This window comes from Mesoplodon mirus (assembly GCF_964341445.2).
Source record: "Mesoplodon mirus genome assembly, chromosome: 15".
Classification (NCBI taxonomy): domain Eukaryota; kingdom Metazoa; phylum Chordata; class Mammalia; order Artiodactyla; family Ziphiidae; genus Mesoplodon; species Mesoplodon mirus.
The window spans coordinates 80,918,318-80,934,419 of NC_138991.1; the positions used below are offsets into that span (position 1 = coordinate 80,918,318).

The 16,102-nt window shown below is 46.4% G+C and overlaps 1 protein-coding gene across 1 annotated transcript in view; it reads right to left on the minus strand.

Annotated features, from left to right (window-relative positions):
* Positions 1 to 806: 806 nt before the first annotated feature.
* Positions 807 to 16,102, minus strand: part of KIF16B (kinesin family member 16B) — a 293,315-nt gene continuing 278,019 nt past the window's right edge. The window contains exon 26 of the mRNA XM_082645904.1: positions 807 to 2,000. Within this exon, the coding sequence (XP_082502030.1) occupies positions 1,842 to 2,000 (159 nt within the window). The 3' untranslated portion in view covers positions 807 to 1,841. The remainder of the gene's footprint in view (positions 2,001 to 16,102) is intronic.

Below are 16,102 nucleotides of genomic sequence, written 5' to 3' on the forward strand. Positions count from 1 at the left end.
GGGGACTGAGGTTCAGAGAAGTGAAATGATGCCCGTGTGTTACAGCCGGATTTACCCAGAGCCGGCCAGTGCCTGAACCCCCAACTCAATACTAAGTACCTCAGCTGAGGATTGGAATCAAAGAATCTTCTGATTCCTGCGCTTCCTACAAACACACGGATATTTATTCTTGCCAAGTTGTTCTTGTGCCCTGTGTGATTCTAGTGAAACACTTGCCAGCAGCCTGGCCTCGGATACGGGTCCAAAAGGGCAGGAGACAGATTACTTGGTCAGTTGAAGAAAACCATTTCGTTTACTCAGCAAACGAGGGAACATCTTCAGCGCCTTGACACCTTTTAGATAAATGACCTATGGTTAATTATCTCCCAGCTTTTATCCTTTAATCTCTAGGTTTAAATTCTCTAGTAGTAATTACCCCTAACCTCTCCCTGTAATCACAACTGCACTCAAAAGCAAGTCTTCCTGCAGCAATAAAACAAAACAAAACAAAAAAAGCCCTCATTTTTTTTCACGCTAAACTATGATATCTGATTAGTACAATAATAATTTTCCCCCTTATCGGGATAATTGCATCTTTAAATATATTTTTCAGACTGGAGAGCTCGGTTGTGAAGGCATATTCTCGAAGGTTGAACACAAGCATGTTTTCTTACCCATTCATTTGTGACTTCAATCATAACTATAAGGGCATCTTCTACTACAGGAATGCTAAATTATACATTATGTATGTTTCCAAGAACGTTAGATAAAATTTTAAACAGACCAGTAAGAATGATCATGTCACAAACTTAAACTGAACTACAGGGTAGATTCCATAACTTCATTTAATATTGATAGCAGCTCAATTTAAATCTTGAAAAAACAAACACCTTTAATAAATTTGGTGTGAATGATTACATATTTTGATATAACTATCATACAGGAGTGTGTACATATATAAATCTATAGGTAGAATTATATACATTTCAATATATACCACATATATATTTTTTCTTCTCACATTTTTCTCTTTAGTAAAACAAAGCAGTTTTACTGTACATAGATGTGTGATGCTACATTAAGTCCTGAGTGATTTAAGGGATCGTTAATAAACTACAGTAAATTCTAGTCTTTCAGCTAAAGATCCAGTAGATTCAGTAACAAAAAATGTGAACAAAATGTTTAAAAATTTGCATTCAGCGAGGCGCTCGTTTTGTGCTTAGCAGAGAAAGCTTGAGAGTGCACGGCCGCCATCTGGGAAAAACTTCTTGAATATTCAAGATTAAACAAATATCCTATTTGAATGTATTTATAGAAATTGATGTCACCTACATCCAATGTGTCAAGCATGGAAGACTCCAGTCATGACTGGACCGAAAATCCCTTTTGCAGAATATGAAATTCTGTGTAAACATCAGTGCTTAGGGATTATGTAAAAAGTTCAGACTCAAATGGGGAAAAAGCAAAATACAATTAAATAACTTAAAATGCTTTTCTTGGGAGCCAGCCACATGGAAGGAATATAAAAAAAAATAAGAGTGTATTTTGGTGAAAGAGGAAACCAAATGAAAGTCATTAGGGAGGTGTGGTCAGCCATCCACCTCGGGAAGCCCCAGGCTGGCTCGGCCCCGGGGGCCCAGGGTGATGGAGCCATGGGGACGGATTCTGCACACAACAGGGAGAAGGCCACATGCACCCGCGACGGGCAGGGACAGCTGCCGTCGGGGTCGTCGTCAGCCAGCCCGGCCCCTGAGCCCCGCGCTCCGCTCAGGCACTGGGACGAAGGGGTGAGGGGTCCAGGCCCCTGGCTGGGGGGCCGCTCGGACGAGAAGGCACTGCGTGGCGTGGCCCCATCACCGGCCCTACCCCGTCCCGTGGCTGCTGTAGTCGAAGACGCCCTTCTTGAAGAACGGTGAGAACTCGCAGACGGTGTGTTTGGACAGCGTCAGCCCCACCTTGTCGATGTGCAGCGGGGACGTCGCTGACTGGAGCATCACGCTGAAAAAGTCCCTGAGGTACCTCTGGGGAAGAGACAAGAGGCAAAAACACAGTCAGGACACTGTGGGGCGGGGGGAGGGGGAGGGGGGAGGAACGTCCCGTGGAGCGTGGAGGAGCTGCCACTGTCGTTAGAAACAGTGCAGGGACCCTCCGCCGCCGCCTTTGCCCCATCAGACCCACCTGGGGAGCTGCCATGGTGCCCGGCGTGCAGGTGACACTTCCTGGCTCCTACGACACGGCTTGGACCTGTCTGCACACAACGCCCAGAGGGATGCTGGGTAGCGGCCGCTGGGCTTGGGGTCTGCGTTCCAGCAACAGTGTTGCTAATTAATGAAGTCATTCCCCCCCCAGATCACTCATTAAAAGGCAACTAAGAGGAGAACAAAAAGGCTAGCGGTCTGCATGAGGCTAAATGTGCATTTTTAAAGGGCACAGGCCTTCTCTGCTTTGGATCCTTCTCATAAACCAAAGGAAAAGCAATACTGGGGACGAGAGGGTCCGTAGCAAGCACTGATATTTACAGACCCCTTTACAAATCCTATGATCACCAGTAAAAGGAAGCTGTTGCTAAGATTAATTGCTCTGAACCCCATGTTCGCCCCTCCCCCCTGCACACGTCTGTCACAGCATCGGCGGCCTCTTCTGGCACCAAACAGGCAAAGCCTGTCTGAGACCAGGACCCAAGATGCTGGGGCTGAAATCAGACATGGGTGCCAGCAGGATGTGTTAAAGGGAAAGAGGACACAGAAATAGTTCACATATTTCAGGTCAGGCAAACGTTTTCTATAACAGAAAATATGGACGGGAGCAGTTTTAGGCCTGAATCTTTATTACTGCCTCCGTTTGTTTATAAAGTATAAATCCTGGGCTTCCCTGGTGGCGCAGTGGTTGGGAGTCCACCTGCTGATGCAGGGGACACGGGTTCGTGCCCCTGTCTGGGAAGATCCCACATGCTGCAGAGCAGCTGGGCCCATGAGCCATGGCCGCTGAGCCTGCGTGTCCGGAGCCTGTGCTCTGCAGCGGGAGAGGCCACAGCAGCGAGAGGCCCGCGTACCGAAAAGAACTTGAAAACATTAAAGAGAATAGATTTGTAAATTAAAAAAAAAAAAAAAGTATAAATCCTGTCACAAACTCAGAAATTAAACATAGTAATTAGGGACTCTGAGTAACAAAAAAGCTTCTCTGTGAAACATGGCCTAGAACAGCCAGGGTGATCTGCCCTATAGACATTTCCGATGGCCACAGGGCGGGTGGTGTACCTAGCGGGTGGAGGCCAGGGATGCAGCTAACATCCTACAATGCCCAGTACAGCCTCTGTGCAAAGAATTATTTGGTTCCAAATGTCACTAGTGCCACAGATGAGAAACCCTGGCCTGGGGGAAGTCGAATTCAGCTACCTGAATGAATTGCCAACCTCAAATTTACCTCTGAAAGAAGACATTCTGCTTAAGGAAAATGTTAGCTACTTTCTTAAAAACAGTAACAAGGATTACTAATAATTAACATTTGTATAGCAATTTACAGATTCTAAAAATCTTCAAACTTCTAATTTTTTATGCTTTATGGATGTATAACTGATGCCCGATAACTGCATATCCTTCAAATGTACTCATCCACTGAGGAGTGTTGACACACATAGATGCCTGTGCAACCTTCACCAAAGCGAGGTGACACACATTTGTACCACACCCAAAAGTTTCCTAAGTCACCTAATTTTACTTTATCGTCATAAGATAAAATACCTTCATACTCTTCATAAGTTATCTTCATAAGTTATCTTCATACTCTGCCTAGAATTACCTCTTTTTATTACTGTAACACCCATTGTCCGGGGAGCAAGGCTAGTAACCAAGAGAGAAGACTTGAAAACGAGGGTTTTTAACTCAGACTCTGTTTCCTTTGTCCAATATTCCTAACTTCCTGGTCTCATGGTAATTGCTCAAGAAGGGCTCTTGAAATAGAGATCAGGTAGAGGTAAGAAGGTGCCAAAACCAATTGCTAGAAAATGAAGACTTTGCTCCAGTACTTATTTGCATCAGAGAAGCAAAAGGGAACCTGCCTTGACTTTTCTGTGGGGGAGGAAAGCTGAGAACATTGACCTAGAAGGACCCGAGGTCCAGCAAACAGTTACTAGGAAATATCGACCACACCCGACCAGCCAACGCTCACGATGAAATGCACGTGCGCAGCTCACTGTGCAAGATGGAGAGAGAGATGATCTGGCACAAGGACGGGGAGCGAGCTCACCGCTGTGTGTGAGCTACACCCCTTCGTGGTGAGAAGCGGGAGCAGAATCGTCATCTCAGCAGCTCCTGTGCAGCCCGTGTCCCCACGGCCACGCTCAAGTGCAGACTAAAGCGCGAGACGAGCTTGCCTTCCAGATGAATTCTTTTTTTTTTTTTTTTTTTTCTTTTTTTTTTTTTTTTGCGGTATGCGGGCCTCTCACTGTTGTGGCCTCTCCCGTTGCGGAGCACAGGCTCCGGATGCGCAGGCCCAGCGGCCATGGCTCACGGGCCCAGCCGCTCCGCGGCATATGGGATCCTCCCAGACCGGGGCACGAACCCGTATCCCCTGCATCGGCAGGCGGACTCTCAACCACTGCGCCACCAGGGAGGCCCCCAGATGAATTCTAACCGGATGGAAGGTGTTTAAATCCGGCAACAGATGTTGTATCAACATCCGTCGTCATTAGTTCATGAAGCAGGGGCCCTTTGAAGGGCCAGTAAAGCCTGAAGCGATAATGAGAAGAGAAGTGAAAATAAAAACTAGAAAAAAAAGGCAAAGAGAACGTATTGGAGACCCCCTTCCCTGCCCTGGCAGCACCATAAAGAGAGAGCAGGGGAGTAGCTGCAGGTGATGGCTTTTCTTAAAATGAACGCATCAGTACACCTCGATGAAACCACCAGATAGAAGGATCTGATCCAACTGATTTTAAGCATTACGGAAGAGCTTTGTCTTTGCAAGACAAATCTCCCCTCAGCAGAACGGGGCAGCCTTGGCTCCCTTTACCTAGACCGCTTCCTTGGTCAAAGACATGCTGCGATTAGGAACTGATCTTTGCGGTGACCTCGGGATGCTCTAAAGTGTATGGGGTGAGTCGTCTGTATCCAGAGCCACAGGCTTGAGGTAGGCTGAGCAAATTCTTTCTGGTGAATGACAAACCCAAAGGGCTAGTGGGTGGAGCCAGGGACACCAGACGGAACTAAGTTTCCAGAAGGTTCCTGAGGTCACAGACAGCATCTCACTCTTCTCTGTAATTCCCCGTCATCCCGGGCACACTGCCGAGCTGGGGAAAAGTGCTTACAAGCAACCTTGATGACTGATTTGGATGAGTTAATTTTTTAAAAATTGAAGTGTACAAAGAGAAAGCAGCAACCATCATGAATGTACAGCTTAATGACTTTTCAAAAAGTGAACACGCTGGCGTGCTCAGCATCGGAATAAAAATATCCAACATTTTTGGAGCCCAGGCAGCTCTCTGCACGCTCTTGCCCTTCAGGGTAACTGCCATCTTGGCTTCTGGCACCATCGATTCGTTTTGCCAGGTTTTGAACTTCATTGGATGGGATCCCACAGGGTGCACTTTTCTGTATCCGGTTTCCACGGCTTAACATGATGTTTGTGAGATTCGGGCACCCGGCTGGGTGAGCTGTGTGTGGTCTGTTCGTTTCAACAGCTGCGTAATAGTCCACGTGACCATGCCCACCCACTGACTGGAACGGAGGGGTGTGCAGGGGTATGAGTTCGATTCTTTTGTCTGCACTTCTTCAGTAATGAAATCTACTTCCATATAATGGTGTCGGGTGAGTCAAGTTTATTGCTATTCTTCCAATAAAGAAGTTTCCCCTTAGGGCTTCAGGCCTCGGTCCAAGACCAGCCATTGTACTAGAAGGCTGCTATTGCATGCAGTCAATATACATTATAAATATATGTAAAGGGCCTCCCTGGTGGCGCAGTGGTTGAGAGTCCGCCTGCCGATGCAGGGGATACGGGTTCGTGCCCCGGTCTGGGAGGATCCCATATGCCGCGGAGCGGCTGGGCCCGTGAGCCATGGCCGCTGGGCCTGCGCGTCCGGAGCCTGTGCTCCGCAACGGGAGAGGCCACAACAGTGAGAGGCCCGCATACCGCAAAAAGAAAAATAAATAAATAAATAAATAAATAAATAAATAAATAAATATATGTAAAATACATACTTAAATACACACATTTATATTAGTAATTTTTGCTGCCTGTGCCCCCAATGTTTTCCACAGTACCTGCGGCTGAAGGGAGAAAATTAAAGTGCTTCCTGGCAAAGCTCTCCCTCTACTGTTGATCCACAGGCACCCCCGCCCTCCCTGGTGTGTGAAAACAAGTCCAGAAGCCGAGCTGCCTAACCCAGGGCAGTTCACTTTATAGGCGAGTATTACAAAAACTCAAGGACATCGGGAATTTCAGTGGCTTATCAGGGTCAGCAGGGCAAAGCAGGAGAAGGATCTGTGAAATCCAATATCCAATTTGTTTCTTTCACATGGCATCTTCTCCATTAAAATCAGAAAGAAAAGCAGGCAAATTTAAATCTCTGTAGCCATTAGGGACCACACAAGGCCGGCAACCCTTGCCCGCCCTGGTTGGGAGGGGGGGTGGTCACACCTGAGTCTCTGCTCTGAGAAATACCTAGGTCAGGGCCGCTGAGAAGGTGGGGCAACATTCCAGCCCTGCCCCGGATACTTGGCGGACGAAAGTCAGAGGGAACCCAACCTTCTTTCAGGAAGATCGCAAACTGGGAAGTGGCAGTGCAGGAGAGGGTCTGGAGGTGTCTGAGAGTGAGCAACTGAGGGAAAGCGAGGGACCAGGAAATGGAGCACAAAGACATGCAAGGGGCCGGCTGGAAGAGGGCGAGAGAGGATGGGATGGGATACAGGGGGGAAGAGAAGATGAAGGAAGAGAAGGAAAACAGCACGACCATGCTGGAGACAGAGGCCCGTGAGTTGTTTTCCAAGTTGGCAAAAAAAGGTTTAAGAATAACAGATATATCAGACATCTATCTAGGTTTTTTACTTTTAGCCTCTTGGACCAGCACTATAAAATATAAGGTCTTTTCTTATCAATGCTTTCAGAAGATCAAGTGTAGGTGGCTAATCTTTAAGGCATACTTCAGTCCTGATGCTGAATACCTTGACTTCATCAACTGTTCTTCTTCTACGGCTGTGGGCATGTTTTATTGTTTTTTTTAAAGGCAATCTACACGGGGGCAGTGAGCGGGGTGGGGGGAGGCAGAAATCTCTGGGAGAGATGGGCCCCCGTGGGTCTGTTCCACACAAAATGTGAAACTGGCACGTGCTTTGTAAAATCCCCTCAGAACAAAAATTAAATCCTGCAGGGGACCGTGAGCTTTCAAAGGGGAGGCCAAGAGAGACCAGCAGAAGGATGAGGGGTGCAATGATTGCCAGAGACACGCCCCACCAGGCTCCTGACGCCTTCTTTCCAAGGTAGTTGTTTATTTCCTTTAACTCTTACCTGTAACACCCCTCCGAGTATCTCCTTGGGACTGTCCCCCACATGCACACACCAAGCTGACCAGCTACTTCCTCGCTCCTCTCACGGAGAGGCCATTCATCAAAGGCTTGCGATGTTCTAGGCACGCTGAGAGCTTTTAATGGTCTACCTCAGTTAATTACCACAACAACTCTATGAGGTAGAGACTATTATTATCTCCATCTTCTCGATGCAAAAACTGAGGTCTGGGAGGCTTAAGTGATGTCCCAGAGGTCACAGAGCATGGAAGTGGGAAAGTGAGGACTCACACCCACATCTTCCAACTCCAGAGGCTGGTCTCAGTCACCAGACTGCCGTCCACAGCATCCACCAGCACCCTCTTCTCTGGTTGACCCCCGTCTCCTGGCACTGCGCTCACTGGGCCAGGCTGATAGTGCTGGGCATCTCAGCTGCTTGGGCCAGATGCTGCCTTTCCCGGCCTGACGACGCTCTCATGGGGACAGGGACACGGGGTTGTCTAGAGTGAATGTTCCACACAAGCCTGGGGCAGAGACCTCTTTCCTGTGAGGCTTCTACACTTCGACACGGAGTCCTACGCAGCTCTGCTCATGCTCCCGTACCTTTCTTACAGTGCTTTGCTGGGCACTGGCCACTTTTTGACCGTCCTTCCTCTGTTTCCCTTCCCAAACAGCGTTCAGATTCCCTTCTGAAAAATACCTTCCCCTTCTTTGGGGATTGGTTATCTGGCTGACTTATGGCAGAGGATTGGTGATATTTTTCCCACTCACAGTCTGGGATGGGTATCTCATACCCAAACTGCTAATCAAGATACCACTTGGGGCCTGCTGGGACCAAAGGGTCCTCTGGGACAAGCATCTTCCAGACTGCAGAGCTGGTGCCATAGAGCATTTCAAGAGTTTACGTAAGAAATTCAGGGCAGATGCAGAAGAGTTTCTGATATGCCCATTCTGTCTGTGGGCTTTGTAAGGAAGTGGGCTTACAAAGTCATTTTCTACTGTTTGCCATAAAGTTTACTGACAATCCCCTGGGGTGTTGGCAGGTACTCATCAGGAATCAGAGGAAGCCTTCCATCTACACCACATCCGACTCCTGGGGGGCCAGTCTGTTGTGGGATCAAGGCATCTGCCCAGGGCACTTCTCTTAGGAAGAGGTCAACCCTAAGAGGCTTTCAGATGGGTCAGTGCATCCCAGAGGTCCATTCCCACCCAAGTAGTCAGCTGGAAGCCTCCTTCCCCAAACCCAGATACACAGGGGCCAATTTTAAAAATTCCAACACCATTTCAAAACACAACCACAAACATTATTAATCTTTGAACCAAAACACAGGCTAACATGGCCTGTTGGCTGTGTTAATGAGTTCTGAAAGGCAAAACACACTCCCTACAGCAACACAGGGCAATTCAGCAAGAATTTAGTCAATTATTTTAGAGCTTTAGCCTGGTACTTCAATTGACACACTGTATTAAGGGAAAAAAATGAAAATATAATGTGTTGCTACATGCTACTTCACTTCAGACATTCTTGACGAAGGTCATAATATTAACATGATTCACGTGTGACCTACTATATGCAAGAAAGGAAAAGTACTTGAGTTTCTGGAATAACCTGGGTAAAAGCTGGCCTTCCAGCAGCCTCTGTGGGTTTTTCCTTTCAACTTGGGAACTTCTGGATAAAATGCTAGTCTGCTCATAGGGATGACCACGTGCTCTACAGTCCGTCCAGGCAAAAACGTGGGAGCTCAGCAGGGCGTTAAACAGTGTGGCCGCTCCCATCTTGCAGCCATTCCCTTTCAAGTCTGGGATCTGGAAGGAAAGGAACGTTGGAGATCAGGGAAAGGAGGGAGGGTGTGTGGTACCCAGGCTCAGTGAAGAATGTGAACAGGGAGCAAGGCCAGCGTGTGGAGGGCTCAGCCTGGGGAAAAGCAGGGCTCGAAGGAGATTATGACGGGCCTTGAACCTGGCTGTGGGTCTGCCGGTACTTGGTACTGATACAAAGTGCCTTTCCTGGCTCAGGAGCTCCTATGACCCCTGAGACACACTGAGGAAGAGGAAGACAGGTGTGTGGATCCTCTGTTTACAGATGAGAAGACTGAGATCTCAAGGGACTTAGCCAAGTTCGACGACTGTAAGAGGCTGACAAAACGACTGGCTCTTCAAATTGGGAGAAAGTCCTCGAAATTCTTGAGGAAAATCCTTTAAGCCTGCAACGTAAGGTGTGACTGTAAATGTAAACGCAGCCCCTCTCTCTCGGGCTGTTCCACCCCACTCATGTAGGCTCTAAGAATCTACCTTGAATTTCAGTCAACCACCACGTGCGTCCGTGTGTGTGTGTGTGTGTGTGTGTTTGTGCGTATAAGAGATGGGAATGAGACTAGGGCCTCAGAAGCGTTTGGAAGACCTTACCTTTTTATCTTTTGGCTTCCTTCCTTCTATTTTAATTAGCAGGGGGGTAAAGTCATGACCATTTTATGTTATTAGAAAGTTTCCGTTTTAATAGGGCTCACGGCTGTAACTGTAACCTACGACTTATTTCACCAGCAATATTTCACCCCAGTCATGTCATCCTAATGATTTTCCGGATATTTCATTGTTGTGGCGCTCTCTTCATTTTACAGAATTTTAACATCAATCCATAGTTTAATTTAAAGCTATTGAAATTATTAAAATTGAAATGTTCTTTAAAAATGTAATAGGGCTTGAGCCACCTTTCCACTGTGACATATTAACAGGGAAGACAGTTCAATGGCATTCCTCATTTCCAGAAGTCATTAGCCATGGTGGCAGCTTAAAGACAACTCATTCCAATAAGACTTAGGTTTCATCTACCTTGTAGTACTTGGAGGCTTCATCACTGACTGGTGGGCTCTGAAGATGGATCTGGCCTGGATGGAGGCACACTGGGATATTTCTAGACCCCAGAGAGGTCTGGTCACCATTGGCCAAGTGTTATGAATTGACCCAGGCAGGTCGATACTATTCACCTCGTGAGTCTTCCCAGTTCTAAGCTCCCATACGTTCTAGTCTGAACACTTCTCTCTGAATATTTAGGAATCCTAAAATCTGTCTCCACTGGATCAACTGGTGGATATGCTGGGTTCCTTTCCCAACACACCCCCAAATGTCCTCACACTCTGATAAAATGGGGACAGTTTGATTCAGGCAGATCACTCCTCTGCGCGGTTACTGCACACCTGCTTCCCACGAAGCAGCGTGTGGGTACTGGATGTCCAGTGCTGCATATGACAGGCCCGGAGCCTGCCCTTCCAGGGTGCCTGGGCTGCCCGTACCACATCCTCGTGGTTCAGAGTCATTCTTACTGGTGCTGTGCTTCCACTGTCTAAACCCTGCTTGTCCTTTTAAGGGCTGAATCACAGATTATTCTCTGTTGATGCCTCTCTTCAGACCCCATTCATGAATCCAACAAATATTGACTGAGAGCTTTCCTCCTTCCAGCACTGCTGTGGATTCAGTAATGGACAAGCCTCATTTCCGTCCTGAGTAACGCGAAGTCCTTTCAGGGAGGTGGGGCAGGAAAAGCAGGAATTAAAATGTGGCTCCCAGAAAACAGGAATGAGATGCTTTTGGAGCCAGCCTCGTCCTGGGAATTGGTGACATTTATGCCAAGACCTGAGGGGTGGGAAAGAATCAAGTGGGGGAAGATGCTGAGGGAAGCCTCTTCCAGGCAGAGGGCAGTGTGTGTACAAAGCCTCATGGTGAGGAAGCAGAGGTTGGGGCACGGCCAGTGGTCCAGCAGCACTGGACTGTGCACTATTCAGCGTGGGGGACACACTTCTGGAATGCTCTGCCCCCGGATCAGCTCTCAGACCGGGGGTCCAGCACTGTGTTCTGGCAGCCTCTCTTCTCTCTGATCCATGGAGTCCTGCCAGGCCTTCTGGGTGGAGCCTGTGACTTGTTTTAACCAAGAGAATGCACTGGAGGTAATGCCGAGAGTGAAGAGGTCACCTTGCAGGTTCCAGGACCCCAGCTGAGCCCAGTCCTTAGTGGAGCTGTAATCTGAATGCAGCCATACAAGTGGCCAGACCTGACAGAGACACTTGGAAAAGATGAACCACCCAGCGGTTGGTTCCACCACCCTGCCCACGTTCCAGAACCACAACATCATAAGCAATAAAGTGGTAGTTTCTCTAAGGCACTAAGTTCTGGGGTAGTTTATTACTCAGTGATAGATTACCAAGATACACGTATTTGGGAACAAGGTAAGAGATGAGGGAATAGATGATATTAGTCAAAGCAGAATAAAGTTTCTTTGGTTGCTGATTTATGCTTCATGCCAACCTCTTCCAACCTTTTCTGTATTTCTAATAATAATTCTGTCTTTGCAGGTATTTCTTTTCTGTCCTAGGTTTTAAAGTAAATACTTGCAATAAGTAATCATCATTTGAAATATGGCATTTATTTCTTGATATTATATAGAATTGGGTGCTCCTACTTAAAATTCATCAGGGTGAAAATGCTAGTCTGTGATTACAGAATCTGAACTATTCATTACAGCTATTCAGAGACTCTTCTTTATGAGTTTAATGACATAAGCATATTATATTGAATTATTATGGTACTGCATCAATTGGACTCATAAATTTAATATACTCAGTCTGGTTCACATATTCTAATAAAATCCAGCAAGCTTTAAACATTTTATAAGGGATGTGCATCTCAAGTCCATGTCATATTCAATTTTTACAGGTTGACGTTCTTGCTCGGGGTATTAAGCGGCTTCAACGATCCTGAGGACCCAGCCTGGCCAACCAGCAAGGTCAGGGTGAAACCCCACAAAAACACAGGCCACATCAGAAAGCCCAAGGTCTGCGTGGGCTAAGAAGCTGGTTAAGCTTTCCTCCAGAGCACAAGTCACTAGCAGTCCCATCTTTTCGTCTCACAAAGGAGGAGAGAGGAGTTCAGGGCATGATGTACCTGTGAGCTGGAAGTGACACCACTTGTCAGCTGTGAGGGGGTAGGAGGCAAAGAGCTTCCAGACTGGCTCACAGACCCCGCTGTCGACTTTGTTCGGTTAAAGCAAAATATGGCAGAATGCTGGGAGGAACTCAGTCCCCAGAGCTCACTCCGGTTCTTTGACTTTTGCTTACTGGATCTTTGTAAGAGATTGGTAACCGGCTAAACACAGATGCAGAGCAACGCAACACCCTCAGCACGGAGGGGAGGTTACAGCCCTGGAGACACACCTCGGCCGCTGAGACCACATGGCTGCTGCAGTCCAACTCTGCTCTGCAAGCCAGTTCCTTGGGCACTCGGTCATTCTGCAGCCACCACGCTGGGTGCGGGCACCTTACAGCACAGGGACAGAAAGTCCCCGAATGGCTACGCGGGCCTCTCACTGTTGTGGCCTCTCCCGTTGCGGAGCACAGGCCTCGGACGCGCAGGCCCAGCGGCCATGGCTCACGGGCCCAGCCACTCCGCGGCATGTGGGATCTTCCCGGACCGGGGCACGAACCCGCGTCCCCTGCATCGGCAGGCGGACTCTCAACCACTGCGCCACCAGGGAAGCCCCCGGACTATCTTTTAAGGATCAGAATATTAAATGAGCTGCTGTCTGTCAAGTGCTTCGGGCAGGGCCCAATTCAGTGAGTATTTATTAAGTCATCGACACTATTATCTATACAGCTTTGTCCTCTGGGAGTTCATGGGCAAATATGTTAATTTTCTCCTCTTTTGGATGTTTAGAAACACATGGGCTTAAAGCATGAAGTATTTGACTTTAATGTTTTCCCCTTCAAAGGAAAGTAGAGGACAGCAAGAATCTGGAATGTTGTTTCCAAAGTCACCTCATAGCAGATACTGGCAGACCCTTTATTTCAAGAGGTACTTTAAAGGAAGGAAGATTTAACATGTCTTTCAAAATGGAGAATCATATTAAAAATAAAAAATCTAACTATAGCAGGTAAATTATCCTCTGAAAGATCTTTTTTTTTTCTTAAGTAAATGCTTTACTGGGAATTTTACATTTCAATTTTATAATTTAACATAAAAAATGACCTTATTTATCCCATAAATGGTTGGAAATAGCAATGATGTTTATTTATTTATGTGTAAGAATTTACTTTTAAAAAAAAAATAAAGGTGTTCAAATAGCCTCTTGGAAATCTCTTGTCTACGGGTTATAGAGAGAATTCAGCTTAAGCTTTGATGAAGGCTAAACTTCTGTCTGATTATATTATTCACTGCTTTTTACTGTAAGCACAAAGCAAATCTGCAACACAAGTTCCTTAGCACCAATTTCAAAAATTAATCCTTTAAATACAGGAACATAAGAGGAAACTATTTCTAAGAGAATTATTCCCATTTCCATTTAAAATGTTATTAAATAAATGGTAAATTTTAGTTCTAGTGTAGTTTCAAATCCACTAGTCTTCTTTAAAAAGAACAAAAAGCATGACTCACCATTCATAAATCAGGATTCAGAGATTGAAGATACTCTGAAAATATGTGAAACCAAAAAAAGCTACAAATCATAGATAAAAATCCATACATTTCCCTTGTTGTAGATTCCAAGTATAAAAGACCTTCACCAGGAGTAGATTCTATGTCAAAAAAAAAATCACTTTCCCTGCTCATCCACAAGAAGCAACTCCTTAGCCTTTAAAGTTTTATCATGTGATTGCATCAATTCAGTCACATGAAAGATCATTTTAAGATACATTCTGGATACTGAAATTCTGTAAAGTGCCATCTGGGGGAAAAAACAAAAACAGAAACAAACCAAAAACCCTATTCTTTTCTTTGTTTCTAAGTTCATGATTCCTCCCAGCACTGTATAAACCTTCAAAGAGGTTCCTGACATTTGGAGAGAAAAGGACAGCTCCCAGTGACCAACGTGACTGACAGACGTTCAAATGACAATCTTGCTGTGTGGGGCACCTCCTGGCTACAATGCCCTTAAAGAACCAGGTCCTAAAACACTTGAGAATCAAGAAGTGGTTGCACATGAATTACTGGCATCTCAAAGTCTCCCTTCTAGTGGAACCCAGGAGTTGGATGCAGTGCGATGCTTCGGGAACCCGGAATGATGATCTCGTCCCTTTCCACCGGCCATGCCTGTGGGTGAGCAGAACGATCCTTCCCTTTCGAGTCTGACCTAAGGTCATCTGTGTACCGATGGCAAGTGCTCCTTGGCTGGCCTTGAACTGGGCCATCACTGAATAACACTGAGACCCTGAATTCAGGGTAAGAGGGTAAGCTCCGGAGACTCTGGTGGGGAAGACCCACTGCCCCTTTTTTTGTTCTCTGGACCAGGGGTTCCTGATGATCCCTGTGGGAGTATCTGCCTGGCAGGTTATCCTCCTGCCTCGGGAGTTACTCCTCAGGGTCCACACGGCCCTACGCGCCGGGGAGAGCTGCGGTCACGCCCCAGGTGTGAAGAGGACTGTGGCCCCGAGTGGTGGGCCTGTGACCCTGCTCCACAGAGAGGATTAGCTGGGGATTTGGATTATCTGCACCAATGATCTCCTTCACAGGGGACAATGGCTGAGGTTGGACTAGGGTCAGGGAAGGTGGAGAATGGGAGAAAAGCCAGATCAAAACTTCTCTAAATGTAATACCTCTGATTTTCAAAAAGGATAGATCTGTATTTTATATAGGGAAATGAAAATAAATTCCTTTACCAAACAGATATTATCTACAGAATTAAGCATCCAAGTTAAAAAATATAGACATTGAATCCATGTACTTCCTGAAAAACAGTCTCCATTAGATGATTGACACAAAGATGGCATTAGGTAATTAGATCTTAACAAAGGCATGCGTTTTCTTTCCTTAGGACCTTAGCTTGTAGCAAAATGTCATGGGTTTACAGTATCTTCTTCCTCTCAAACAAGGGATATTTACTTATTTACTACAGAGAATGACATCCAACAAATCAACTTATAATTCAAAGCCAAACTTTGGAAACGTTTAAAACTGTCCTGGACAGCTCTTAAAATCTGAGAAGCTGCTGCAGAAGAGAAGTGAGGGATGCTGCCAACCAGGAGGATGATGACATGTGCTCTTCTGGACACTCGTGTCTGGCTGTGTGAAACGCCAAACGAACCCCAAGAGTTTGTAAGCATCAGTCTTTCAGTCGTCAAAACCTATAACATCCATGACTGTTTTCAACTGCAGGGCTAGGCAAGTAGTGCAGTAAAAGTTAAAAAGTACTGACAAAATGTGGGTGGAAAGATCTTACAGATCAAAAAGAAATCTCACCAGCGAGGGGATACTGGAGAAAGCGATGGGGCCATTTAATCGAAGAATCGGTGCGCTCATGTGACATCTGCAGACTCTGCCACAACAAAACTGCCTTTCCAAGTAAGGAAGGTCAGTTTATAGGGACCGTGCTATTACCTGAATTATAGCCAGATTCTTGCAAATGAGAAACTTCAGATAAATGCAATTTTTGTGAACTGGAAGATAGCACTATAAATGGGAAAGGAAAGGGGAATCGCAACAACATATACCAAGAAGCATAAATACCCCAGACTGTGGAGATGGTGAGAGCAGACAGGGCCCCTCGCTGCCCACAGCACTCACTGCAGAGCCTCAAGTACGAGCCTTATGACCCACCAGCTTCCGCTGCCAGCTGGTTAAAAAAATCCATTGAGAAAAAGGCAATGGCT